The 26,918-nt window shown below is 43.5% G+C and overlaps 2 protein-coding genes across 3 annotated transcripts; one reads left to right on the top strand and one right to left on the bottom strand.

The window, feature by feature from the left end:
- Window positions 1-1,059: 1,059 nt before the first annotated feature.
- LOC119356163 (uncharacterized protein At3g06530-like) lies at window positions 1,060-17,267 on the top strand. 2 transcript variants are annotated; one of them, XM_037623080.1, is made up of 38 exons: window positions 1,060-1,173; window positions 3,747-3,960; window positions 4,045-4,140; window positions 4,228-4,345; window positions 4,429-4,602; window positions 4,792-4,962; window positions 5,074-5,129; window positions 5,227-5,316; window positions 5,393-5,541; window positions 5,677-5,759; window positions 5,884-6,012; window positions 6,165-6,239; window positions 6,362-6,530; window positions 7,061-7,200; window positions 7,286-7,390; window positions 7,600-7,780; window positions 8,060-8,157; window positions 8,249-8,398; window positions 8,501-8,654; window positions 9,002-9,159; window positions 9,279-9,360; window positions 9,449-9,617; window positions 10,067-10,142; window positions 10,347-10,517; window positions 10,595-10,666; window positions 10,741-10,845; window positions 11,641-11,730; window positions 12,126-12,325; window positions 12,447-12,639; window positions 12,723-12,902; window positions 13,505-13,600; window positions 13,696-14,109; window positions 14,265-14,474; window positions 14,559-15,236; window positions 15,338-15,741; window positions 15,917-16,160; window positions 16,451-16,621; window positions 16,805-17,267. In XM_037623080.1, the coding sequence occupies exons 6-38, from the start codon at window positions 4,804-4,806 to the stop codon at window positions 17,033-17,035; spliced, it is 5,682 nt and encodes a 1,893-aa protein (XP_037478977.1). In that variant the 5' UTR covers window positions 1,060-1,173; window positions 3,747-3,960; window positions 4,045-4,140; window positions 4,228-4,345; window positions 4,429-4,602; window positions 4,792-4,803; the 3' UTR covers window positions 17,036-17,267. The 2 variants fall into 2 exon arrangements, with proteins under 2 accessions (XP_037478977.1, XP_037478976.1); XM_037623079.1 differs by lacking the exon at window positions 1,060-1,173 and adding an exon at window positions 3,196-3,352.
- A 777-nt stretch (window positions 17,268-18,044) lies between these two features.
- On the bottom strand, window positions 18,045-21,137 carry LOC119356162 (putative kinase-like protein TMKL1). The gene is made up of 2 exons (XM_037623078.1): window positions 20,260-21,137; window positions 18,045-18,864 (listed from the first exon to the last, which is right to left on the bottom strand). The coding sequence occupies exons 1-2, from the start codon at window positions 20,759-20,761 to the stop codon at window positions 18,287-18,289; spliced, it is 1,080 nt and encodes a 359-aa protein (XP_037478975.1). The 5' UTR covers window positions 20,762-21,137; the 3' UTR covers window positions 18,045-18,286.
- Window positions 21,138-26,918: the final 5,781 nt, after the last annotated feature.

Below are 26,918 nucleotides of genomic sequence, written 5' to 3'. Positions count from 1 at the left end.
GATCTTATCTGATGCGAAAATCACGTTTCCGAAGGTTTCATTCCGTTTGGACTCCGTTTGATATTCCTTTTTTTCGAAACCCTAAAATAGGCAAAAAAAACAGCAATTCTGGGTTGGGCCTCCGGTTAATAGGTTAGTCCCCAAAACAATATAAAAGTGGATAATAAAGCCCAATAATGTCCAAAACAGTAGATAATATAGCATGGAGCAATCAAAAATTATAGATACGTTGGAGACATATCAAATACCATGTGGAACTTGATTTCAAATGCTAGGGGATTATAACAGATCTTACATATTGTATATGTATGTAGCCAGTAGCGTCGGATAGATAATACGAAAACTTGTTGTTCGACCAATCTCTCGGAGAAGGAGAGGTCGATCACTTCTCTCGGTATACATGATGAACTTATGTACTTAATGGTTTCCTTCATTTTCTTACTAGCTAGCGTGTCGAGGGACTCTCTATACGTATAGTACGTAGCATCGACCAACCACGAAGATAAGAGAGGACACTTCTCTCTATTAATTAATTAGCTACCTAACACAATATATGAAACACCTTAATTAACCATACAAAACCCCCAAATCCACCCCCCCTTTCAGAAAAAAACAAAAACCCTACCCCCTGAACAGCTGACGCGTGGATGTCTATTGGTCCCGGTTGGTGCCACCAACCGAGACTAAAGGCCCTCCTGCCTGGGCTCGCCACAACGGCCACGTGGAGGCCCATCTGTCCTGGTTCGTATAAGAACCGGGACTAAAGGCCAAGGGCATTAGTAACGACCCTTTAGTCCCGGTTCCGCAACCGGGACAGATGGGCCTTATGAACCAGGACAAATGGCCCTTTTTCTACTAGTGGTGCTATATAGGAAGCGTCGCTTCCTTGCTACGTGTTGCGTACATCTCTTCCTTCCTGACCTACTCGGCGCCGCCTCTCCTCTCCTCCCGCCGCATAGAGTTTTATTAGGGTTTAGCGGCAACGGCGACCGCGGCGCCACCACCATACTCAGGCGATGACTTCGATAGCGTCGTGGTTGCAGGCCATCAACTCGGCCCTTGGCTCCGCGCCGGAGTCCACTCGCCGGCCCATCACCCGGCCGTCCGTGCTCTTCGACGCCAAGGAGGCCGCCGACATCGACCTCCGCGCCATCCTTCCCACCGCCCTCTCTGGTGAGTGGTGACATCCCTCACCCCACGGCCAGCTCTAACGGTTTAAGCATACTTTTCCTTTGATGTCATGTTTACTTAGCTCCCTGTTCACTTGAACAATGGTATATTTGTTCGCTAGTTCAAGCGCGTATTTCCAATCATTTTTGATTTGCTCGTTAGGCTCCTTGGTTAATCCAAATAATTGCACCCATGCTTACTCTGAATTTTTTTCTGCGATTGTCAACTGGTACATTAGAGCTACTCCCGATTTTTTTCAGAATTCTTCTAACTTCTCACATTTTTTGTTGGCACATATCCTTCTACGCTACCCAACTAGGCTTTCGTATGCCTTCCTTGCTGCCCCAGAAAAACTGTCGGATGAGCTTGTTCAAGTGTTCACATAGGCCTCTTAACAATTTGAAACATGACATGGAATACATCGGGACTGCCTGGATGATAGGTTTGATCAAAATTTCTTTTCCCGCTATCGAGATCAATTTCTCAATCCATCCTTCCAATTTGCCCCATAATCTATTATTGAGACACTTAAACACACCTGTTTTTAAGCCCCAATATCAGATGGCATTTCAAGGTACTTCTCATTTTGAACATTCAGCACCCTTTTTACCTCATTCTTGACATTAGCTGGGCACCCCTTACTGAAATAAGCAGACGACTTACTATTGTTAATTCTCTGTGCGGAAGCTTGACAATATGATTCAAGCAGGTTTGAAACCTCTGTTGCTCCCGTGCCATTCACCTTAAAAATAGCAAGCTATCATTTGCAGACAAAAAAGTGGTTAACCGGTGGCGCTGAGGGAGCCACTTGTAATCCACTTAGCTGAGATGACTGATCTCTGGCTGGGTGACGCTGAAGGCCCTCTGTTGCTAACAGAAAAAAGGTAGAGTGAGATTGGATCTCCCTGCAGGCTACCCCTAGTTGGAGCAAACTCTTCAAGTAGTTTACCATTCAAAGAAACATAGTAAGAAACATAATTAACCAAACCCATGACAAGTGCCACCCATTTTCTAAAAAACCCAACATCGGCATCCAGATATGGCCATTCTATTTTGACATACACTTTCATCATATCCAGCTTGGAGCCGGATCCCTGACGTACAACCACCTGACGTTGGGCCATTGACGCGTGGGTCCGGTTTCCACACGTTAGTGTGTGCGTCGTATGTCAGAGGAGCCGCGTCCATCCAGCTTCAGAGCACAGTGACAATGTTTTAAAGCTTTGTTCCTCTTCATAAAAGTGCAAACATTCATAAGCCATAATAATATTACCAAAAATAAGGCGATCGGGGACAAATGCAGACTGCTATGTAGAAATAATCTCTGCCAGGATCTCCTTCAAACGGTTGGCTACTACCTTGGCAGCCTGTTTGGTAAACACTTGGGCAAGGGCATGGGAGTTTGCACAAGGGTGTTTATGAAGGGATTAGGCATGAGAAGTAGATTTTTACTCCCATTCCCTTGTTTGGCATATGATGGGAATTGGTGTGGGATAAAACTCTCCTCACGAATTAACAGGTTACCCCCTGGGAAGAAATCGGTGGGAATTGGCTTCCCCATCTCCCAGTCCCCTTCCCACTTAAACTCCCATTCCCTCTAATCAAACAGTGGATTTTTAATCTCCTTACCCCTCAACTCCCATTCCCCATCTCTAATTCCCCTGAACCAAACACGCTGTGGAGGAAATCCTTATATACAGAACATTACATAAGTGTAGAGGTGAAATTGTGTTAGAGAGGATGTTTTTTTGTTTTTCTGAGTTGATTGTCTAGGAACAGCTAACCAGGCCTCGCGGACGGCACTGAGATGGGCTTCCTCCGTGACCCGGCCCATGAGGCCATGACCTTCTCGCTTAGCGCACCACCACAAAACCGACCGCTTCCTTGCTGCGTGCTGCGTACATCCCTCCCTCCCCGACCTGCTCGGCGCCGCCTCTCCTCTCCACTCCCCTCCCTCCGCGCAGGGTTTTATTAGGGTTTAGCGGCGGCGGCGACGACCGCGACGCCACCCCCATACCGCAGGCGATGGCTTCGATCGCGTCGCAGCTGCAGGCCATCAAGTCGGCCCTCGGCTCCGCGCCGGAATCGACTCGCCGGCCCATCACCCGGCCGTCCGTGCTCTTCGACGCCAAGGAGGCCGCCGACATCGACCTCCGCGCCATCCTCCCCATCGCCCTATCCGGTACCCATCCCTCGTCCGACGAACACCTCTATCGATCTAAGCATACTGTTCCTTTGATATCATGTTTCCTTAGCTCCCTGTTCACTTGAACAGCACTACTTGGCATATGTGTTCGCTAGTTCAAGCGCTTATTGCCAACCATTTTCGATTTGGTCGTTAGGCTCCTTGGTTATTCCAAATAATTGCCCCATGGTCACCCTAGCCCCTAGGAATTTATCCGTGATTCGTCAGCTGATGGAGTACACTGCACTGCACTGTGTACATCAGAGCTACTCCTGAAATTTTTCAGAATTCTTCTAACTTCTCACATCAAGCTATGATAGTTTTGCATGTGGAGGACTTGCGCGCACGTTTATGTTCCCTTGCAGTAATTGACTCGAATTGTGATATGTAGGTTTGGAGCATCTTACTGGTGTGGACGAGAGGTTTGCGAGGTACAGTAGCACGCTATTCAGCCAGACTAGCCTTGAGGTCAACCGTGAGCAGCAAACTCAAAAGGAAAATGACAAGCTGAACAAGTCCATCTCCTCCTACCTTCGCCTTCTAGCTGGCTATCTGCAGCTTCCAGCTGCCCTCAAGACGCTCGAATACCTTATCCGCAGATACCTGTATGTACCAACCTTTAGCTACAATTCATCCCTCCCCGCGAGCTCTAGCCCGTTCCTTTGTATCTGACGGAAATGTTCATGCAGGGTGCATGTCTACAACGTGGATGAGTTGCTGCTGTGTGCATTGCCGTACCATGATACACATGCGTTTGTTCGGATTGTGCAGTTGGTCAACTTAGGGTGAGTGTCAGAGGTCCTGGTTTATGCTTGGTTTATTCCGTTTATCTTTTCAATTCAATAAGTGCTTGCTTGATGTTGTGCGTTCAGGAATAGTAAGTGGACATTTCTTGATGGTGTGAAATCCTCGGGTGCACCCCCGCCCAGGAGTGTTCTAGTACAGCAGTGCATCCGTGATACTTCTTTGCTGGAGACCCTTTCCAACTATGTAAGTTGGGCTGCCTTATTTTTTGTTGTAGGATTATCCCTTGCTTTTGAAGGTTTGTGCTTGATGTTTTTATCCATTACCAGGCGGCACCAAAAAAGGGTTTCCTTCATTCAAGGACAGTGGTGTGCTTTTGCACTGCAGTAATTGTGGAGTGCTTGGGAGCTATCCCCAAGCTTGATTCAAATATAGTGCAGAGGGTGGTGGGATATGTGTTCGACTCCCTTAATCCTGATATTGGGGCAGACCGAGATTATAAGGTTGGCTTGAAGGATCTGTAACTTACGTTATCCATTTATGCAAAATTGACATCTCAATGTTCGTTTAGCTATTCATTATGATTACAATGCTAAATAGAAATGAAGTCTGCATACTAATTTTTTATATTTTCTGAAATCCACCTTATGCTCTTTAAGCTATATCATTGTGATGGGTTCTTTTATAACCAGGCTGGCGCTCTGATGATTGTTGGAGTACTGGCAACACGAGCAACACTGGCTCCAAAACTTGTTCAAGACTTAATTATCTTTGTTGCAAGGGCTGCACAGCATGATGCATTGGAGTCGGTTGATTTACCGTGGCTTCGTGTTACAGTAATGGCTATTATAAGTCTAGTTCAGGTTTGATCACAACAACTTTCTTGTCACAAGTACCCCATAAAATGTGCTTCTGTATATTAAGTATTAAACTCGATGCATCAATGATATAAAGGTTTTCTGTTAATGTTGCAGTCACAGTCTGTCCATGAATTCCGTAAGAAGCCTTTGATGATTCTAAAAGACATCAGGTAAGGCTTACTTGTGGCTTCGTTTTACCAGATGGCCTATATATTTGGTTTCTTCTTAGCATTAGGCATTGGTTATTTGATGGCAATTTGTTTACAGGGATTTTTCTGGTGTCCTTTCTGTATTATCAAGTGAGTTCAACATTGAGAATTTTGTTAGGCTTTATGTTGAATCACTGGTTGACTACAGGTAATTTGCTCATGTGATAATTGTGATTATTTTCGTATATTACTTTCATTCAATGACTCTGTAAGCATGTGAATAGTACTAGTGATGAATCCTGCCACGTGCACCTTATGGAAACCATGGAGACTCTACCTATCAAGAACTTTGTTGAAAGGATTGTGCGGAAGGTTCTTGGAAACTGTATCAAGGCATCACGGGTCACCGAAAATCCAGATATAAACCGCACAGGTAGTTATTGTATTTCTGGCAATTCTGTTTTAAACTGATCAATTATGTGTGTGTGTGTGTGTGTATTTTACTCAGAAGTTCTTCATTATGAAAGATCATCTTCCCCTACCAATGTTCTATCTTTATAATCCTCAGGTATATGGGCAAAGAAGATCTTCGCTGCAATTGAAAAAAAATATTCATGTGAGCTACGTGATGCTATCCGTAAATTTCTCGAGGTATAAATTTGTTGCTTATCTAGTTTCATATATTTCCTAGTTGTTGTTTCTTCTGCTCTATTCCATTATGAATGTTATTCATTTCAATTTTGGAAGTCATTGATCTAGAATGTCTTTCTGCCAGGAATCTGAAATTAACTCAGTAGAAGGGGATTCTACTTCCAAGTTGCTCAGCTTAGTGTTTGATGAAAGCAAGAGCATGCCGGCTGAAATTTCTGATGCTAACATCTGGTTCAGTCTGGATCACCCAAAGGTCTGATATGGATTTATTTTATGCAAATTTGTAGAACTGCTAACCCTTTGTTTATGTCATATTTGATGAATTGAATGCCACATAATTTACATACCATCTTTTGGGAATTAGTTTGTTCCCTTCTCTACACTAAAATTTTGTTCATCATGCAGGCTGTGGTCCGTCAATCTGCTCTCTCAAAAATTGCCAAGTCCGACATTTTAAAGAAAAATACTGCAAATCCACAGGTAATGTTTGCATTCTTTTTTGCAAATGTATCTGGTGCAGTACATGATACTCGTTCTATTTGAAGTTATTACCTCCCTCAAGTGTTGATCTGCTGGCTTGTGTTATTTATGTTTTCCCGCAGAAGTTTATAAATATGCAAGATGCAATAATACGCAGTTTGTATGATGATGATCTAAGTGTTGTTCAAGCTGCCTTATCCATAGAAGGACTAGCTGCTATCGCTAGTCCTCGTGGCCTTCTAAAAGCATACAATGATCTGCTCGTGAAATGCACCGACATCATTCACAAAGGTGGGCAATGTTCATTTGTTGGCCTCTTGATGAGTTTGTTTTATTATCTGGTGCAGAAATTTGTTGGCCTCTAGAACTTCCATTTACGCATGAGGTTGTTAGTATGGTTTAAAAATTAGGTTTAGAAAAATACAGTAAACATTGTTTGTTCAGTCCAGCTTACAAAATCAAGGAATATTAGGGCATGTACAATGGTTGATATGATAGTCTTATCTTAGGCCTTGCATGTAATTTAGATATGGATTATATCTTGTCTTATCTTCAATAACTAGTTATTCCTAAAAACTTGGTGAGACATCTTGTGCTAAGAGATCATCTCTTAAATAAGAGAAGGCAAGCCTTTTCTTATGATTTCTCTCTCCTCCACGTCAACATTTATCCTATGTGGCAGCTCTAAGATAGCACCATTGTACATGCCCTTAAGGAACTGGGTTTACTGTTTCCCTCCTCTTGTTGCTAATGCTCGATACTATATCCATAGGAGTTACTAGTCAGTAAGTGACAATACTATTTGTTCTATGGTACTCTAGGTGGTTCAAAAGCATCAAAGGCTTGTGATGTTGCTGTTTCATGTTTGGAGAAGATGGTTACGGAATATCAGGTGCATCACGTGGAACATGCCAAGGACATCGCTACAGTAGTATTTGGTCTTCTTATTGTTCACCCAAAGGTTAGCATTTTAATCTTCTATTGTTTGCTCACACCATTTATTTTCATGCTCATATTCCTTATTTTGAATGTTTAAATGGATGCAGACCTTGAAGGTAAACTTGAAGGCCTTGGAGCTAGCTAAGAAAATACAATGGGATTTCTATGCAAGTAGTCCTCTTGTTTATGAGCTCACTGCTCCTGAAGTGAAGGTGAGATTTCTTACCTGTCCTGATATGTCATCATAGATTCTTACTCTTTATATATCCATCTCCACATCTTCAGCTCTTTGCAGTCATATGGCTAGATATGTAAAACATGTATGAAATACCAAACATATTTTTCTGTAGATATTGCTATTGGGACTTGCTTCATTCTTTCTATTTTTCATGTAACTATATATCTTATTATGTCATTGCAGAACGTGCCTTTGAAGTCTATAGCCTCCATTAACATGAAGAACATCCAAGCTTTTGCTGAAACTTTTCTATCAAACCCAAATAAACATGTGGAGTGGTTGGCTGACTGTGGAAACCGAAGTAGCTTTTCTAGAACTACATTCTTACTCATAGTATTGCAATCTCTGCTTATTCCTACTGAAGGTATATCCATCTTCGCAGCTTTGCTCTTATCATTTCTGGCAGGACTTGTCATAGTTGTTTTGCTAAGAATGTCAGTATTTATCAAGTATTATTGCGGTATTCAAATAAACTGCCCTATATACTCGTGTTGTTCTTGCTTGTCAAGCTAGTTATTAGCATTCTTTCGAAGTGATAGTTGGATGCAGTTTGACTTCTTTCTGAAATTAAATTTTATGTCTGAATCTTCTGTCACACACACGTGCGCACACAAATTACTTATTTTCTTCCCGCCCTCTTCAGTTTTGGATAAGCAGGTGAATCTGTGCCAAGTTTGTTTGCCAGCTCTGAAGAATGAATGGTCTCACATACAGCCAAAAGGCGATTGTATTGGTGATGAGGTGTTGCTGCTTTACTCTACTATTGTTTATTCCATTTGTGGATGATTTACCCAATATTTACATGCCATACCTTTTGTTTTACATCACGCAGATCAGCATTGACAACCTTGAGAAGTGCATTACGGAACTAGTGAAGCATATTTTCAATAATGGCACAGATGCATTGAATGCTAGAATTCTTGTCTGCATATTTTGGGGTCTGCTAAGGGTCCAGTCTTCCTATGTTAAGCAGAATTCTATGGTGTGTTACTGCTTACCAAAAATGAATAAATCTGTATCTGTCTTCCTTGTTGTGACTTCTGAGAGTATCTCATATTGTGTCCTCACTTTGTGGTGTATGCAGATTGGTGCTGGTGAAAATACTGCACTTGATGATTTGTTTATGTTTTTCATCACATCACCTGACAGCAATATCTTTCAGAAGCACCTACAGTATCTGGTTGCTAACTGCACAGGAGCACCTGTTCAATTTATCTCAAAGTACCTTATGGATGAAGGTTGCTACACTAATTTCTATTTTTAGGTTATCCTGTTACTGTACAAGAGCTAAACATATGATATAAAGTTTAGACAACATTTTCTTCTGATATTTTCTGTTGCCTAATATTTGCTTTTATTAAACTTGTATTTTAGTGCCTAGTTTCTTTGACATTTCATAATTAGCTCACTTCAATTGGTTTATTCATGTTCCTGTTTTTCTTTAATGGTTAGTTGGTTACTTACTAGTTAGATTGTTGTTTGATTGCACACTCATTTCTCTTCTTACTAGTTTGATTGTTGTTTGATTGCACACTCATTTCTCTTTCTGTGCACTGTTTATGATATTGTTTAAATTTTGGTGTAGGTTTGTCTGCTGGAGTTCAAGCAGAGAGTCTTCTTGTGCTTGCGTCAATTTGTTCAACGTGTGCTTTATCTGAAAGTAGTAGTATGGATGAGAGCTTGTGTATGCAGCTTCTACTTTTGTTCCCTTCTCTTATTGTCCCTCTTTCCCACGAAAATAAGGTACACAGTGCTCTGTTACGTTTTTTCTATCGCAGCACAATCTGTGAGCTAGTTCCTTTTTGTGCTGACTAGAGTTCTCTTGGTTATTGTATTGAGCAAGTTCGTTACTCATATTGTAGGATGTAAGGTCCTCTGCTATGAAATTTATCGAGGGCCTGTCATTGGTGTGGCAGCGCTTGGGCACTTCGGTGTCCAAAAATGGTATGCTAGCCGTATATTTTCTTCATTCTTAATTCCCACTTGAGGAAATTTGATGCTGATCTTTTTGGTCACTAATTACAATCTACAGGAAACAACAGCAAATTCCCCATGTCATCTCCAGCCTTTGGTGTTTTCCTCGAGTCATTGGCCAACCAAAAGGCCATGATATCCTCAGATGCGAGATTTTTACCTGCTTATATTTCATCAATGCTTAGCCCAAGTCAAGATCTGATGGTTCCTGAAAATCTTCATGAAAGGTATTTTGATCTCTCGTGGAACATCTCACATGTTATTAAATGTACATTGTCTCATCACATGAAATTCCTATTATCTCTAAAAAATATGCATTGGTCATATGTTCTTCTGTAATCAACTTTGGCATGGGTATATATTCTTAAAACCAACCTCGAGATAGTATCCTCGCTTGAATTACCAGGGGGATTGTTTAAACGGTGAAGTGAGCAGGTCATAAGCATGTGATTTGACAAATCAGATGTGTGTACTGTAAGTGTGGTAACAAGAGAGAAAGTGGAGCAACCGGAAACAGTACCATTCTGTGGATGTGCGAGGATTTTCTGAAGATTTGAATTTATTTTTTGTTAACAGCATCCCATAGGTTTATTGTCAAGAATTAATTGCATTTAATGGAAGCACACGCGTGTCTATTTTAATAGGAATGTGTAAGCTCACGTGTCTCTTTTTTCAGAATTGATCAACCGACCAAAGATGCTATCCTTAATTTCATCTTGCACTCTTCTTTGAAGCTCTCTCCTTATGGAAAGGTTAGTTTCTTCTGCAGTGTTGGTAAATCGATCCAGCTTTATATGGCATACATGTCAACAGAGTATCAAACCCCATACACCATAATATTCACTCACATCATCCTTGTCACTCAATACCACACAAAAACTGAAAACTAGTAAATATGAACAATCCTCTCTGTTCGGTTTGGATGTCCGGTTGACGTTATAAAATTATTATTGCAGCTGATGGTTCTGTCAGCCCTGAAAGGAGTAGGAAGCATCTTATTTAAGGCAGAAGAGGTTAAGTCTTTGTTCTTGTATCTTCTGGACCGTCGTAGTCAGCATCAAAGTGGGCATGATTCTAAGCAGATCCTGACTACTCATGAAACGCAAATATTGTGCTTGCTCTTGGAGGTAATAAATACATCCATCCAGCAGGACTGCCTTGGTTTATATTTGTTGTGAGTGTGTTAATTACTATCATTCTGTAGGTTTTGTTCGAAGTGGCAGATCAAACAAATTTTGGTTTTGACACATTTGACGCTCTATTGAAAGCTTTAAAGGTGAACAAACTTTCAATCAAGTGAAAATTACAAATATATCTGCTGAGATTAACTTTGACATTATGCAACTTCAGGTTGATGGTTTGTCTCACGAAGATCCTGTTGCCGTGATGCCATGTCTAACTGCCCTGCAAAATCTTCAACCAGTATTCTTTGAAAATCTGAAGAACGATACTAAGGTTTATGTTTGCCATATAATTTTGTATGCCATTGTCGCTTGGTGGAACTTGAGTTATTCGCACATTTAAGTTGAAATATAGGGACAACATTGAATGGGCTAGTTTCCATTCGCATAATAAACAGAACCCAAATTAGAGTCCATGAGGACTTGGGCCTAGTTGGTGGTATTATACAGTTACCCAACCCATGTGAGCATGTACTGGAATTTTGGGAATTTCATTTATTGAGCACACCAACATAGGCATCATGTACATGGTAGTTCTGCAAAAAAAGATGGTATTTTAGCAGTAATTCATTGTCTCCAATCTGTGTAATCATTGATGTGAACCAGATTGGTTTCTTGTGCTCCTACATTAACTTAAAATAGAAGTTCTCCACAATAATCATGGTGTGCTGATGCAACAGTCAATAATCATGTCTCCTGAATGAGACAGCAGATGGTTTGCCAAGTGTTGGATTCAAGCTCTCTACATTGAACTATGTTATTTTCTTGTGTAAACAAGTACACTAGGGGTCTGTTTGGAAGGGGGGGGGGGGTCTGTTTGGAAGGGGGGGTGTACACTAGGGGTCTGCGACCATGTACTAGAGCATTCTTATTTAAGTCACATGATCTTTCTTGGCATTTGTTTTGTTCACAAATTGTATATACCATCATCTTTCACATGCTTGTATTGTTCTGGCATGTGATTGATCTCAATTCCTTTCTGTCCATATCTTTCTCTCTGATCTATTATTGTTATTCCTTCATGTGGTATTAAGATAAACTAAACTTGAATGTATTCTCACTTTTGCAGGATAAAGTATTTGGGCTACTTATTTCTCTGTTTCGAGCTGAGAATTTGGAAATTCGAAATGCAACACGAGATGCTCTACTGCGAATTAATGTTTGTATCCATATCCTGCACTCTATTTATTTCATTCATATTTACTTATTTTGGCCAAGCAAAATTAATGTGTCAGAGGTCCAAACACGCCCATTAATGTACGAAAAAGATCTATCTAATGCTCTGAAATTCGGTGTAAAATGTATTTTGAATCTGGTTGCTTGAACACAGCAGTTGTCACTCTTTCACCACCAAACTGCCTTTACAAATGTTGTACTTCTGCTTCCTTTTCTTTCACCACCAAACTATGTACACCTGAATGGATTCTTTTCAGAGTTGCTAATAATTGTTAACAGTTCTCTCAAGTGTTTGCATGTATATTCGTGTAAGGTTTTGTACGTTTTTTGTATCGCTTTTAATCATTTTTAGCTGATTTCTAATTCAACTCATGACAGGTTCATGCCTCCACTTTTGTGAAATTTATTGAATTGGTTGTAGCGCAAGGTGATAAGAGAGGAAATCCCAAGAGAATAAAGAGATCAGAGAATCTTAACCGTGATAACTATTTTGAAGAGTATTTTGGAGAACACCCTGTGTCTTCTATTCTCGTTTCTCTTCTGGATATTCTTTTTCTTATGAAGAATGCGAATCAAAGGTCTGGTACTATAACACTTAATTTTAAAAAATCTATGTTCTATAGTTCTCTTCTTAATTAAAAAATCCTATTTTCTGTAGTTCTGATATGCAGTTCTAATATGCTGTCATTTTTCATGCAGGCTATGTTTACTCCAACCACTTTGCCAGATTCTATCAAAGCTTCTTTCCGATCAATGGATTTCAGGGATAGTTTGTCAATATAACAAAGGCTCTTCTGAAACTCTTGATGTACCCAGTTTTGTAAAAGAAATCCAGCAGTTGGTACTGCTGACACTTAAAGATATCATCGATACACTACAATCGGGCCACCAAGTAATCTAGTAGACTGATTTATAGCCTCTCACTCTTGCTATGTTGTAAAAACTTGAATTTCATGAAAATTGGTGTTTCTGCAGGATAATCTGCTCAACAATGGAAATGTAAACCTCCTCATCAATTTCATAAGGTCCACGGAGGATGTAGGAACTCGTAATCATGGATTGTCGTTGATTGCATCCTTAGCAAAGGCATTCCCGCAGCTGGTTTCAGAAAATATTGTTGATCTGTTTGTTGCTATTGGGGATGCAGTGAAACAGGTTTGTTCAATTTTCCGGGGGCAATCTGATCCTAGTGCAGTTTGCTATCCATGGACCTTCTTGAAGCATTTCTTTAGTTTGTACTCCCTCCGTCAAAAGTTGTACTAATGTTGAGACACTTATTTTGGGACGGAGGGGGTACACCTTAATTTTTGCTAACCAATTCGTACTAGTAAGCCTCTCCGCTTCAAGGAATTTTCCCCATGGGGGTTATTTGGTTTGTAGGATTGTATCGTGTAGAAGTACTTTCAAGAATTCCATTGCACTACATATTTCGTAGGAAAATTTCCATTATCTCAAACCTCAAAGAAACATTGTTTTTGTTATGGCGCAACCAAACAAACTTTCTGCAAATTTAACTCTGTAAGATTCAAGTGGGCATCACATTGCAATCATATGTTTGGAATCTTGTGAATCAAAGGAGGCCCTAAATGTTAGCGTAGGGTTTTTATTTTTTTGAAGCGAATCAAACAGGTTCTTTATACTTGTTTATTTTTTTGAAAAGCTTCTGAAAGTTAATGTTGTTTTATATTCTTTGCCTTGTCCCTCACTTAGCTTGTCCTGTACACACTTAACCCTTTTTCTGCATTTCAATTTTGAAGGAGGATAGCCACTCGCAACATGTTATGGAGGATTTATTATCTGTACTAGTGCCATGTTGGCTATCAAAGACCACAAGTATAGAAAAGCTTCTTCAGGTTCTCTATTTTTCTTTGACGTTCTCTGTTGGCTTATACATTTTCCTGTGAATATAACAATATTTAATGGATTATGCATATTTATGTTTCTGCAGATATTCATTAAATCTTTGACTGATGTTGCCGAACATAGGCGTCTGACCCTCATGATGTACCTTTTGAGGACCCTAGGAGAAAATAGTTTGAGTACCGTGATCATGTATCTATTGTATACGTTGATTGAGCGGAGTTCACACTCTCTTTTGAAACACCAGAAGAGTCATTGTGTCCTATCCTTGAGTGCCATGTCACAGGAGTGGGAATATGGTCTGGCAGTCAATATAACGGGACAATATTCCTATAAATTATGGTTTCCTTGTCTGTGTAAGCTACTGCAAGAAATCAAGGTGCATCAGAAACAAGTTTTACTTCCTATGCTACATTTGGCATTGCAGTTTATTCTACTTAAGCTGCAAGATACAGAGTTGAGATTTGAGCTTGAAGCTGAGGAAGCTGCTAATTCTATCCAGGTATTTCATTTAGTCGAAATTGTGGCTCTGTTGCTTTTCTGTTGTTATTATTCCTATTTTAGCTCTGGCTGCTCCAGTTAGAACTCTTGTTGTTTTATGCATTTATATCAGATAGTGTTTTACCTTAAAAAATATCGTATTCATGGTTGTTGTAGAATTCTCTTGGAACACTCATGGAGGAAGTTGTCTTGTGCACCGTGTCTGTCAAAGACAAAAAAGGGGACATTTCTGGTGATATTCTAAAGGAAGTCAGAAACAATGCAAATACTGTTCTGAAAATAATTACGGGATGGATGCATGCTTCAACATATTTCAAAGGAATTACTCAATTGTTAGAACATCCAGAAGGTCTTATGAAAAGAAAGGTATCTTTGTTGTTCTGTTCATTGATTATGTTCTTTAAAGCCAACTTTGCCCCACTTGACTGCCCCTGTGTACTTTGTGAACAGACACTTGGAATATTGTGTGAAACTGCAAGGGCGAATAACATGGTCCAGAACAAGCAAAGGACAGCAAGAAAACTGAAGCACAGCTCTCTGTCTACTGCCCTCCAAGTGGACAAGAGCTCTTGCCCTTATTTCAGCGAGCTGTGCTACAAGATTCTAGAGTTGATTGATAGAGAGTCGGACACATCTGTGAAAATTGCTGCTATTTCTTCACTCGAAACACTAGCGAAAGAATATCCCTCTGAAAATCCTGCATATAGCAAGTGCCTTGCGACAATCATTAGTCACATCAGCTCTGGTGATTCTGTCACTTCTTCCGGGTTAATAAATACCGCAGGGTCTCTGATTAACGTGCTAGGATCAAAAGCATTACCTCAGCTTCCACTTATCATGAAAAATATGCTGCAAAGAGTACATCTGGTGTCATGTTGCCCTAGTGGAAAATATGCGCATGGTTGTCCGAGAACTGATGTCAGCCTTTCAAACCAATCTGTAAGTATGTTGCTATCCGTACTTACAACTATTCAGGTGATTGTGCAAAAGCTTGGGGAATTTGTTAGTCCATATTTGGAAGAAATACTGGATCTCGTGATATTGCATCCTGAATGTGCTACTCAAATTGATGGAAAGTTGGATGTAAAAGCAGCAGATGTTCGGGGGCTACTGACCGAGACAGTTCCAGTATGTTCCTTCTAAACATATCATGTATTGTTTTCTCAGTGATATGATGGACAATTAATGTGCTTTATATTCCGAGTCTAATGGAAATATTTGTATTGTAGGTTCGGCTTATTCTTCCACCTTTACTGAATTTGTATTCCAGTGCTACCAAATGTGGAGATGCAAGCCTGTCATTGTCATTCCAAATGCTTGCAAATGTAGTTGGTACAATGGATCGGCTGGCTGTAGGAACTTACCATACAAAAATATATGAACACTGTTTGGAAGCTCTTGATCTCCGTCGTCAGAATCTGGACTCCTTGAAGAATATAAATTTAGTTGAGCAAAGTATTATCCACACCATTATCACTCTCACGATGAAGCTTACCGAGTCCACTTTTAGGCCTCTTTTCCTTCGTACTCTTGAATGGGCAGAGTCTGAAGTTGATCAGTCCACATCAAAGAGAAGTATGGACCGTGCAATTGTTTTCTACAAGTTGGTCAACAAGCTCGCTGAACAACACAGGTATTCCTATGCCATTGTGTATTGTCAAATCACTGAACAACATAAATGAGTTTGAAACCTTGTGTCTTTTGCTGGAAAAATTCAAACCCTTGTCAATGATTTGCCTGATGTTAGTTTGTCCAATTTGCCCATATGAATTTGCTTCTTATCTTGTTTATATCATTTGTCTATGAAGGTCCTTGTTTACACCTTACTTCAAGTACCTACTTGAGGGATCGGTACAATATCTATCAGAAGATGGTGTCTTGATCAGTTCCAAGCGAAAGAAGAAGGCTAAACTTGGAGACAATATAGTCAAACATAAGGATAGTTTGTCAGGACAAAAGCTGTGGAACTTGAGAGCACTGATACTGAAATCATTGCACAAGTGCTTTCTTTACGACAATGATCAGAAGATCCTAGATTCCTCCAATTTCCAGGTTAGTTTTTTTGTATTATTTTTATATGGGTCTACTGTCTCACATGTTCGTACAAGATCAATTTCATATCTTGCATGCTTTTGCCAGCCAACAAAAAATTATAATGTGCTAGGAAAATTCTTTATGTCTTGTTTGGATGTCATAATCAGGTGGTAGAAAGGGCATCCTTTAAGTTGCTTGTAGCATAACCAGGAAATGTTTCTTATATTCTTCGCCCGTTTACCTTCTCTGCTCCTGATGATCTTTTCATTTTGATTGTAACATTTTTTGTATATCTTGGCTATCTGCAGACTCTTTTGAAGCCCATTGTTTCTCAGTTTGTGGCGGAAGCGCCTGAATCTCTTGAATCAGTTCCAGACGCTCCATCAGTTGAGGAAGTGGATGAAATTCTTGTTTCGTGCTTGGGACAAATGGCAGTGACTGCGCGATCAGATGTTCTGTGGAAGCCTCTTAACCATGAGGTAGGAACCAAGCAATACACAGAGTACTACTTGAATTGTAGCAGCTAACTGAACTAATTGATAACTATTTGGTGATTTCTTATAATAAACTCGAATCTGGTAGTAATATTTGGAACAGAGACAGAGACCAAAGACTTGCTCATGCTAACTAACTGGCTTAATTTTGTCATTATTAAACTGCAGGTGCTGATGCAGACAAGGAGTGACAATGTCCGCCCTAAGATGCTGGGCCTCAAGGTGGTGAGGTACATGGTGCAACAGCTGAAGGAGGAGTACGTGGCTCTGGTCCCGGAGACCATCCCGTTCCTGGGCGAACTGCTAGAGGACGTGGAGCTTCCTGTGAAAACGCTGTCCCAGGAGATACTCAAGGAGATGGAGACCCTCAGCGGCGAGAGCCTCCGTGAGTACCTGTGATCTGTCCCCAGAGTCCTCGCGCCAGTGAAGTCAGCTCCCGGTGGTATGCAGTAGTCACATCGATCTTGCTTGTTGTAATGTAAACTACACATGATGAATGGCTTCGAGTACAAATATTTTGTTGTTTACATGTGTGAACTAGTGAACCATATAGTTATTCTGTCCGGGCCTTGCTACTGTATGTTATTTTAAACACCGTCATGTTAACATAGCGCGCCTACTGTATGCTCAACTGTCATGCATTGTCAAAATTGGTTGGCTGTACTGCGGAGTGACTTTAGGGACTGTGCAACATGCACGGTGGTAAAGCACGTGCCAGGAACATGAGCACATGGAGGCCTCTCGAGTTGTGTAGATTTCTTCATGTGCTCCCGGTAAATCCAGTTGCTATTATTCTGTGGCGGAGTCAAGATCGCGGAGTTGTTTATCCAGCCAGCTATACGGATCACGCGGAATCAGCTTCTGACACTGTCATCGTAAGGTGGCATTTTCCCATCAGATGGTGATGCTAAGATGACCAGTGCACATGGTTGGCCGCCTGATCTCTTCTGTGGCATGCCTCTTTCACATACTGAACACTGAACCCAGATTTGGCTCTTAGCCAGGGATTTCTGTAGCCGGTGTCAAAACAAATCAAAACTTACCAACTCTAGGTTTTTTACTGTTAGTGCCCACTCTCTTCTGGGCCAAAATTGCAAAACTGCGTTTTCAGACCTAGTGAGTCATACTGTTCTTGTAGCCAGACGTTTTAGCACTGATGGGACATGGGAGGGTAGATTCAACAAACATTGCAGGTAGCCGTCCAGTCCTACAGACACTAGAGCAGAGGTTGGCATGCATGTTTGGGTCCGCCCAAAAGGCCAACGTTTGAGGCCGGCAATCCAACAACAGTAAAGAGATGTCGACAAGAAGGTGTCGCCGCTTAGTGCTGCCAAAAGGGGCGACACCCCCCGTTGATCGGTGCCCATTTGGAACAAACGAGTCGCATATCAAACAACAGCCAGGAAAGTGACCTTGTGAATGACCAGTGCGTGCAAACAACCACCTCCGCAGGTTCAAAAGATGAAGGATCCATACATAGCGATCTAAACCTAAACGTTCTTATATTAGTTTACAGAGGGAGTATAATTCAGGCGAGGTCTGCAGAATACAGTCAGCGGGTAATACACTTATAAATACTAACAACACTACCCTGCTGCTGGTATATAGTTTAACACCTTCTAATTAGTACGCGAGTGCGGCGTGTTTCGGTCACCTCGATATCTCCTCCAGCCTCTTCAGGATGCGTCTGGAATCCGGTCTCAAGGACGGCGAAGGGTTGCAGCACGCCGTCGCGAGCTCGAAGAACGCGTTGAGCTTCGCCTCATTCCCCGAGTTCTTGCTCTGCTGGATCAGGTCGGACCCGAACGCGTCCGCGATCTTCCTCTCGAGGACCAGATCCTTGAACGAGGCGGGCAAGTGGATGTCACGCGCATTCGGGCTGTCGTTCGCCGCCTCCTTCTGAGCGAGCATTTCCAGCAGGATCACCCCCAGGCTGTAGACGTCGCTCTCCCTCGTCACCTCCCTCATCTTGATCAGCTCAGGGGCCTTGTAGCCTTGCACCGCGGCGTTCTCGAGCATGTCCTGCGCGGCGGCGGGGTTCAGCAGGAGGTAGAGCCCGAAGTCCGACACCCTGGGCTGGAAATCGGCGTCGAGCATGATGTTGCTTGTCTTGAGGTTGCCATGGATGATCGGCTTCTGCGATCTTGTGTGAAGGTGGTCCAGCCCCTTGACGATGCCAATGGATAGCTTGCAGATTATCTCCCATCTCTGTGAATCATTGATCCCCTCTGCAGGTAAAATTTAAAAAGGCAAATGTCAGGTAGTGCAGAGAATGCATGGAGTTTTTTGTTTAGATGCTGTATCATGATCTGAGATCTGACAGTAACTAGCAAAGTTACTGACGTGTTTACACCAGTAGTGGGAAAATCTCATGGTAAAGACCGGACTGGCAGTCCAACCTAAAGGCCGACACATTTTCAATTCAATAGTGCAGTACGATATAGATGTAATAGAGTCATAAAATTTGAAACTGTTCAAACCAGAACCTTGTGGTAGGGAACCAGCTTGCAGTCGTACAAGAAATGTAGTAGTAGCAAAGAGGACCATTTTGACATGTCCTTTTCAAACCCTCACAGAGATCAAATACACCTCAAAAGTTATTGACAACAATAAGTCAAAAACCACAGAAATTGTTTTCTGTAAAAGATAATCATCATCTTTATAAGTCTTTCTCAATGTGATCAATTGATGGATCAACAGATGAAACATGTCCAATAAGAGCATATAATTCAACATCTCCGCTGAAAATGAGAGCTGAAAGATGCAGGGAGCACAAACAGCTCAGAAAAATCAACCTCACAAATGCCATAAAGATAGTCTTGCAAACACTTCATATAAGAAAGCATTTCTCTCTTTTTTTTAGGGAAGAAAGCATTTCACTTTTTTTTCAGGGAAGAAAGCATTTCCATTTAATAATAAAATAGATCGTTAAATATGTCTGGAAATAAATGTTTCCCCAGAAACACTGGTTTGATATAACTGAACAACACAGATCAACACGGAAAATCAAATGAGGTTGCTACAGGTGACCCAATATTCATATGTCCTTCAGAAACATGAAGATCATGCTAAAGCAAAGTGTCCAAGCCAACAACTCCAACCAGTAAAAGTTCACAAACACCTTTATCAACTACTCCCTCCGTTCCTAAATAGATGACCCAACTTTATACTAACTTTGTACTAAAGTTAGTATAAAATTGAGTCATCTATTTTGGAACGGAGGGAGTATTGAGCTGTCCCGATGTCTAGTAAACTTCACGACAAAAGTACAAAGTGTAGCAGTGAAGACACATGGCTAAAGGTAGTAACAAAAATCACTCTGCAAGGCTGTTGCTCAATCCTTGCAGCATTATTGGAAGTACGCATTCGTGCTAAATCTGAATCAGATGAGCGGAATAATCGATCAAATCAAACAGAGATGATTTTCAGTTATTTTCCTGGGAAACCAGAGACGGAGCAGAGCTAATTACGATGCTGGCACATGAGTCAGCAAATTTACTACAGTTTCAGCTAATTATGACGGAGTATTTCGCATGATTAGTCTTACTCAAGCCAAACTTGGGTTGAAAGCAAAGCGGTGGGAGTAATTGCACGCTCTGGAGCAACGCGAGTAAAGGGCGAACCTTGCAAGAAGCGGCGGAGCGAGCCGGCGGCGTAGAAGGGGTGCACGAGCAGCTTCTCCCCGCGCGGGCCGACGTAGAGCGCGCGGATCGGCACGAGATTCGGGTGCTGCACGGCGCCGAGCAGCCGCGCCGCCGCCGCGGCCTCCTCGGCGGCCGCGGAGCAGACGGGCCGGAGGAAGCGGAGCAGCGCCACGGCCTCGCCGGCGCTGAGCCCGGCGCGGTAGAGCGTGCTGTGCGCCGACTTGGCGACCACCTCGCCGGGCGCCTCGAGGATGGCGGCGACGGTGAGCCCCTCGCCGCCGGGGAACGTGAGCAGCTCCTCCCCGACGCCGGAGCCGTAGGCGCTGGACCCGCCCGCCTGGAGGCGGTCGGCCCTGGCGCCGTGCGAGGGCAGCACCGCGCGGCGGCGGCGGCGGTAGCAGCGGACGGAGTAGCAGAGGAAGAGCGCGACCACGACCCCCAGGACCGCGAAGAGGACGGCATTGACGAGCCTCCTCGGCATTGCTCCGCTCCGGCGGCGCGCTCGGCTCCGGGGAGCAATGGGGGAGGAATTCCCGGGGGATTACGCGGCGGATTGGTAGGGTTTGGTGCCCTCGGGAGGAAAGGTTTGTGCTTGGGCAGCTCCTCCGCCCTTTCCCTGCCCCTTTTCGTGATTCTTTCCCTTGCGGTGGAGATCTCTCTCCGCCTCTGGCCTGCTGGGGGAGCTGGCTGCGCCCTTTTGTTGTGTGTGACAGTGTCAGCTAAGCTAATGGCGGTATTCTTTGGGTGTATATTGGGGTGGAAGCTAGCTTGGGATGCCTCTCGTGTTGGGGGAGAGCGATGGATCCCTTCTTTTGCTTGCTTGGACTTTGGGTTTTACGTGGATGTGGATGATAAGTGCGTTCATGATGGCAATGGACGTAGTACGTACCCATGAACAGTGTGGGCAATAGGACCCTAAATCTGTGAGGCCCCTAACTTCATAATTGCGTGCGTCATCGAGTACACTTGATTACCTCATGTCATGTGGCACTATAGGCCCTGTGTCTGAGCCAGAGTAGGGCCATGTGATGGCTGGCCAGGCCAGGTTTAAAATATTCTAGAAATGATGAGTGATGGCATGTAAAAAAACGTTTTGTTACTCCTAGAAAGAAAATTTGTGTTTACTCCCCCTGTCTTAAATTTTTACAAGACGTTTTTAAGTCTCGGAGAGCGTCGAAAAACGTCTTATATTAAGTTAAGAAGGGAGTAGATCACAAGTTTAGACGTTAAACATTTGCGTTGAGCCGTTGAGGTTTCACTGTGCGAACAATTTCCCATGATTATACCCTTGGCAATGGTGAATCCACCCTGTAGATGATTATATCCTTGGCAATGGTGAATCCACCCTGTAGATGTGTGGTCAGTTGAGCTAGGAACCTTTTAGGTCAACTCCACTGTGCGACCCCATCTTGTTCGGATGCGTCCGTTTGGGGTAGAACGGACGAATAGCGCGGCCCAATGCGCGGCCCCAAACGGATAAATGTCCGGATTCCCTCTGTTTTCGACTCATCCCCGGCCCACACTTGCGTCGAGTTTGAGGTCAAACGGCATCGCGCGGACGGGCTCGCCGCACGCCCTTGTCCTCCCGTGGCCCGCCTGCCGGGGACACTAGCAGTCCCTTCGCTTCCAACACCTCCACCCCCTCTCCCCGCCCCGCCCCGTCGCCGGCACCGCCGCTATTCTCCGGCCGTCCATACCAAACCACATCCCGACATGGCCGCCACCACGCCCGTGCTTTCGTCGTAGTCTTGGTCGTCGATCGGAGGAGGTTTGGCCGTCGCCGTCGTTGCCGGTGGTAGAGGGGATACGACCGCCGGCGACGTACCACGACGGCCGCGACAGCTTTTGATGAGAGCTCCAGAGCGGCCAGTAGCCGGCCGGCAACCACCCCTGCTGCGTCGAGGTGATCATCGCGACCTCTTTGCCACCACGACCGCAAGGTGTTCGGCAGTTTGCCCACAAAGGTATGGACAGTGGAGATGAGTTTTTCTTCCACCACTTCATTTGTTCATCGGACGATTCGTCGTCGGATGATGAAGATCTTGTGGTGGTTGCACTGGTCGTTCACGACCACATTTAACAGCAGCTTCCTCGGTACAGGGGGTCAGTCCCTGGCCGTGCTCCCAATCTGAACCACAACAGGGAGAGAGGCCACACCCTGCTCTATGCCGATTACTTTTCCAACACACCGCTCTTCAAGCCGGATAAATTCCGTCGCCGTTTTCGAATGGCAAGACATGTGTTCAATCGTATCCGAGAGGGAGTGGTTGCTCATGACCCATACTTCGAGTGCAATACGGATGCCCTTGGCAAGCTTGGATTCTCCTCTTACCAGAAATGCACCGCGGCCATCCGCATGCTTGCATATGGAATTCCTGGCGATCTGGTGGAAGAGTATGTGCGTATGAGTGAGACAACATGTCTGATGTCAATGTACATGTTCTGCCAGGCTATGATCGAGGTGTTTGGCCCTGAGTACTTGAGGCGGCCAACTGCTGCTGATACAGAGAGATTGTTGGCGCCAACGCAGTTAGAGGCTTTCCAGGCATGCTTGGCAGCATAGATTGTATGCACTGGAAGTGGAAGAACTGACCATTTGCTTGGCAGGGCCAGTACAAGGGCATGTCAATGCGCGCACTGTCATATTAGAAGTGGTGGCTTCGCAGGATCTTTGGATATGACATTCTTTCTTTGGCATGGCAGGTTCTCACAATGATATCAATGTGCTGCAGCGTTCTCCAGTCTTCGCAAGGCTTGTAGAAGGCCACTCCCCACCTGTCAACTTTGAGATCAACGGCCACCAATACAACAAGGATGCTATCTAGCTGATGATATATATCCTCAGTGGTCAACTTTTGTGAAGACAATCTCGAAACCCCAAGGTCAGAAGAGAAAGAGATTTGCCCAAATGCAAGAGAGTGCTAGAAAGAATGTGGAACGTGCTTTTAGTGTGCTTTAATCCCGGTGGGGGATCGTTCGAAACCCTGCACTGTCATGGGATGAAACGAAGCTTTGGGAGGTGATGACTGCTTGTATGATCATGCACAACATGATCGTCGAGGACGAGCGTGATGAGAGTATCTTCGAGCAAGGATTTGATTATCAAGGTGAAAATGTTGAGCCCTTGCACCAAGAACCGGCCACATTTGAATAATTTGTCCAATTCCACCGTGAGCTGCGTGATTGGCACACTCATTTGGATCTTCAAAATGACTTGGTTGAGCACGTGTGGGATCACATTGGCAATCAATAGATGTATTGGTTCATTTTATGTTCAGTCAAGACAATTTCGATTTGGTTGTAAAACTATTTTTATTTTCAGACAAATATTTGGACGTGCAAACTAGTTTTGATATGAAAATATGGGGCATTTTTTGCCCTAGCGGACAGGATGGGGCAAATGGATGCGGTCGTGCGCTGGGCGCACGGCCACCGCATCCCGGACAGGCCCGGCCACGTCCCCATCGCCCTACCCAAAGGGACAAAATCCGGCCAAACCAGACGTCCGTTTGGGATCGCGCGGTGGAGTTGGCCTTAGCAGACCTTCATATGCATGCTAGTATTTTTATAAAAGAAAGAAGTTTAAAACTATGTAAAATATGTGATGAGCGTATCTTTAACACCACGGGTCATCATCCTGCCACCACCAAGAAAAAGGTTGCATGACCAGTAAAACACCATGCAACCTAACATTCAGATCTCAAACATTTGTGTTGATGTTCTATTGAGCGAATCTTTTGCCATGGTTGTACTCTAGGCATGACGAGTGGTGGGAGGAGTGATCTGGGGAGTACAAGGAAGAAGGGTAGGAGGCGGTTGACCGGTGATGGCAATGTTGAGGGCGATGTTCACCCCTTAGAGGCTAAAACTAATGCTAAATGGGCAACATGATGCATATGCACAATAGATGGACACTTGATCGGTCATTGACACCAGAGAAAAGTCTGGTCGAAATAGAGGAACGGGGCTCCACTCGTGGTTGTCGTCTGTTCTCACATAAGGTTTTGTGCAATATTTGGTTATTTAAGTGAATAGCAATAATGGTGCAAGAATTGTTCTGAAGTATGGCTGATATGCAAGCTGCATGTGTCAGCTAGCTACAATAACCTTCACTCATGTTTTTTATAGGTTAATCTCCCTGCAAAGCTCACTTGTTGTCACATATCCCCAGACCTTTGATTTTGGAAGAATCAACACTGTCTTATGGTGGGGCCGGGGCTCACGGTCCTAAAACCCAGCTTTCATCATTGATTGATGCAGCCAGTGCAACGATGACTATAGGAAGAAGTGATTGGAAACATGCATGACGGGATGACGAGGGAAAGAGGAATCGTAGATCTGACAGGCAGAGGAACAAGAAGGAATGTGAAGTGGAATATTTACGACTCGGGGACGTAGTGGATGCGGCAAGTTGGTTTATGCCGGTGTGGAATGATAGCGGGCAGATCCACGCCGCAGTATGAGTGACCCCCCGATGATCGTGTTGACGGTCTAAGGTGGGATTATGCTATAGACTCATCTTATAAACTCATCTTATACCTATGTAACTCCCATTATAGGTAGTGTTATCAATTTTTTTAAAGTGTTGTTGCAAAATAGGCCGACATGGTGTGCGTTGATTTCATACATTGATTTCATATCTTGCAATGACTACGGTAGCTGGCCTATGCGAAGCAGCCATCTCTAGATGTTATAGAGTCTGATCCATTATAAGTAAGTACATGTTTAGAAACCAAGATGTGGAGCTATGTAGTTCCTGGCCCCAAGCAACATGTGAGTCAGGGCAAGCTCACGTACTTGCCGGTGAGCTTTACTCCGCCTTTATTATGCATATAATTGGTGAGTTGGTATGTTCTTTAACATTGAGCGTGACAGGTTAGTTGGCACGTATACATTTCACATTACCCTTTGCATTCATTTGTACTAATATACTCCCTTCATTCTGTTAAAAATATGAGCAAATTACTACGAGATTTAATCCGAATAAACAGAAGATAAATCATGACCACAGCAGTAAAGATTAAACTAATCATGCGAACTAGCATAGCAGATGAACATATCACATCTAGGGCACATACTAGAAGCATGAATTCTACCACGATCTCGAACAGGAAGGATAGAATCACATACGGTGCAGCGGGTGCAGCACCGCCGGCGTTGACGTTGTCGCCCATGTCGTCGAGGACGAGGTTGCCGAGGTCGGGGAAGAAGTCGTCGTTCGCGAAGTCGTCGCTGCCAGCAGTCGCGCGAATGCGCTCCCCAAAAACCTGATCGCCCCTCTCCCGTACAGGATCACAAGAGGCGGGGTTCCGGAGGCCTGCTGTCCCTTCTCGCGGTGCACGTCGGAAGGAGGGATGGAGAAGACTTGCTTGGCGGCGCAATGATCTGGAACAGTGGTGAGAAACCATACGAAGCGGCGGCGGCTAGGGTAGACGTCTGCCTGACTATATAGTGCAGGCCGGGTAGGTCGTGGGAATAAACCCCACGTCCGAGTCGTCACGATCCAAAAGAATCGGAAACGATTCAGTAATTAACGCGTCTATTAATTATTAATTAATGACTCATTAATTTTCCCATGCAGCAAAAATATAGACAACGTGCATAGCTCTGTCCTCGGCTCGGCTCAATCCCGCAACCCGCGGCGCGTCGTGACGAGGCGAGCGAGGAGGAGGAGCGCGCATGTAGGTTTTCTCTTCTCATGCTCATACAAGTGGTAGATGAGCTCATCTTATAAAGAGGTGCAACTCTCTCTCAACTCCCGGGGTGGGACTAAACTTTAGCCTCACTCACTCCACTCACATGTGTGCATGAGTGGGCCAAGAAAATTTCAGAATTTTAGTTGGGCTTTGGGCCAAAGGCCTACTAGCAAAATTCCAACAATCCCCCATAAAGTCTCATTGGCACATCTCATCATTTAGTTCCAAAATATTGTTTATATAACGGTGCTTAGTGAAGACTGTGAAGTTGAACTTCCACATAGAGATTTATGCTACACTAGATCATAACTTGAATAGTGGACTATGCCTTGAACTACAAGTTTTCTGCGAGACTAGTTTCACACAAATTCTTGACCGATACTGGGCTGCCGCAAGGCTTCCCCGCGGGTGGAGCGTATACGTCATACTCCAGGGCCTTTCATGAATTTATTAGAGAACACCCAATTCTAACAGACTGCGACGTTAACAGTCAAATTCATATAGGTGTGTTCCTTAGAAGATGTTCTGCAGGACAACATCTCTGCTTACCCGAATAAGCCAATTGGAACACATTAAGATAAGTATCAACGTGCCATGCAGATCAGGAGAGTATTGCATCTTCGCAGAGTGAGATAATTAATATAGGGATACTCTCCTCCCAGCTGACCAACAGCTTGTCTCCCACTTCTACTTCACGGGATCTCCGATCACATAGAGTGGGTTACCACTATGGACAACTCATGCGGTGGGTCTCAAACCCATCTCAATTGATGCATTATCTATCGCATTACGTGATAGACCTTTTGTGAAGGGATCTGCCAAGTTTTTCGATGTTTGGATATAATCCAACGTAATAACTCCGGAGTTCCTCAATTTTCTGACAGATTTTAGTCTCCTCTTCACATGCCTTGAGAACTTCATATTGTCCTTAGAACTGTTTAT

Source organism: Triticum dicoccoides, chromosome 2A, assembly GCF_002162155.2.
Source record: "Triticum dicoccoides isolate Atlit2015 ecotype Zavitan chromosome 2A, WEW_v2.0, whole genome shotgun sequence".
Lineage (NCBI taxonomy): Eukaryota > Viridiplantae > Streptophyta > Magnoliopsida > Poales > Poaceae > Triticum > Triticum dicoccoides.
The sequence above is the reverse complement of the archived record's forward strand: the minus strand, read 5'-3'. Positions and strand labels throughout refer to the sequence as shown.

Bases quoted from the DNA above. Each gene is read 5' to 3' on its own strand.
- LOC119356163 (XM_037623079.1), top strand. From the start codon at position 3,196: ATGGCTTCGATCGCGTCGCAGCTGCAGGCCATCAAGTCGGCCCTCGGC. The intron at 13,601-13,695 runs GTTCTCTATTTT...ATGTTTCTGCAG, and splicing joins GTATAGAAAAGCTTCTTCAG to ATATTCATTAAATCTTTGAC. The intron at 16,622-16,804 runs GTAGGAACCAAG...ATTAAACTGCAG, and splicing joins GGAAGCCTCTTAACCATGAG to GTGCTGATGCAGACAAGGAG.
- LOC119356162 (XM_037623078.1), bottom strand. From the start codon at position 20,761: ATGCCGAGGAGGCTCGTCAATGCCGTCCTCTTCGCGGTCCTGGGGGTC. The intron at 18,865-20,259 runs GTTCGCCCTTTA...TTTTACCTGCAG, and splicing joins GCTCCGCCGCTTCTTGCAAG to AGGGGATCAATGATTCACAG.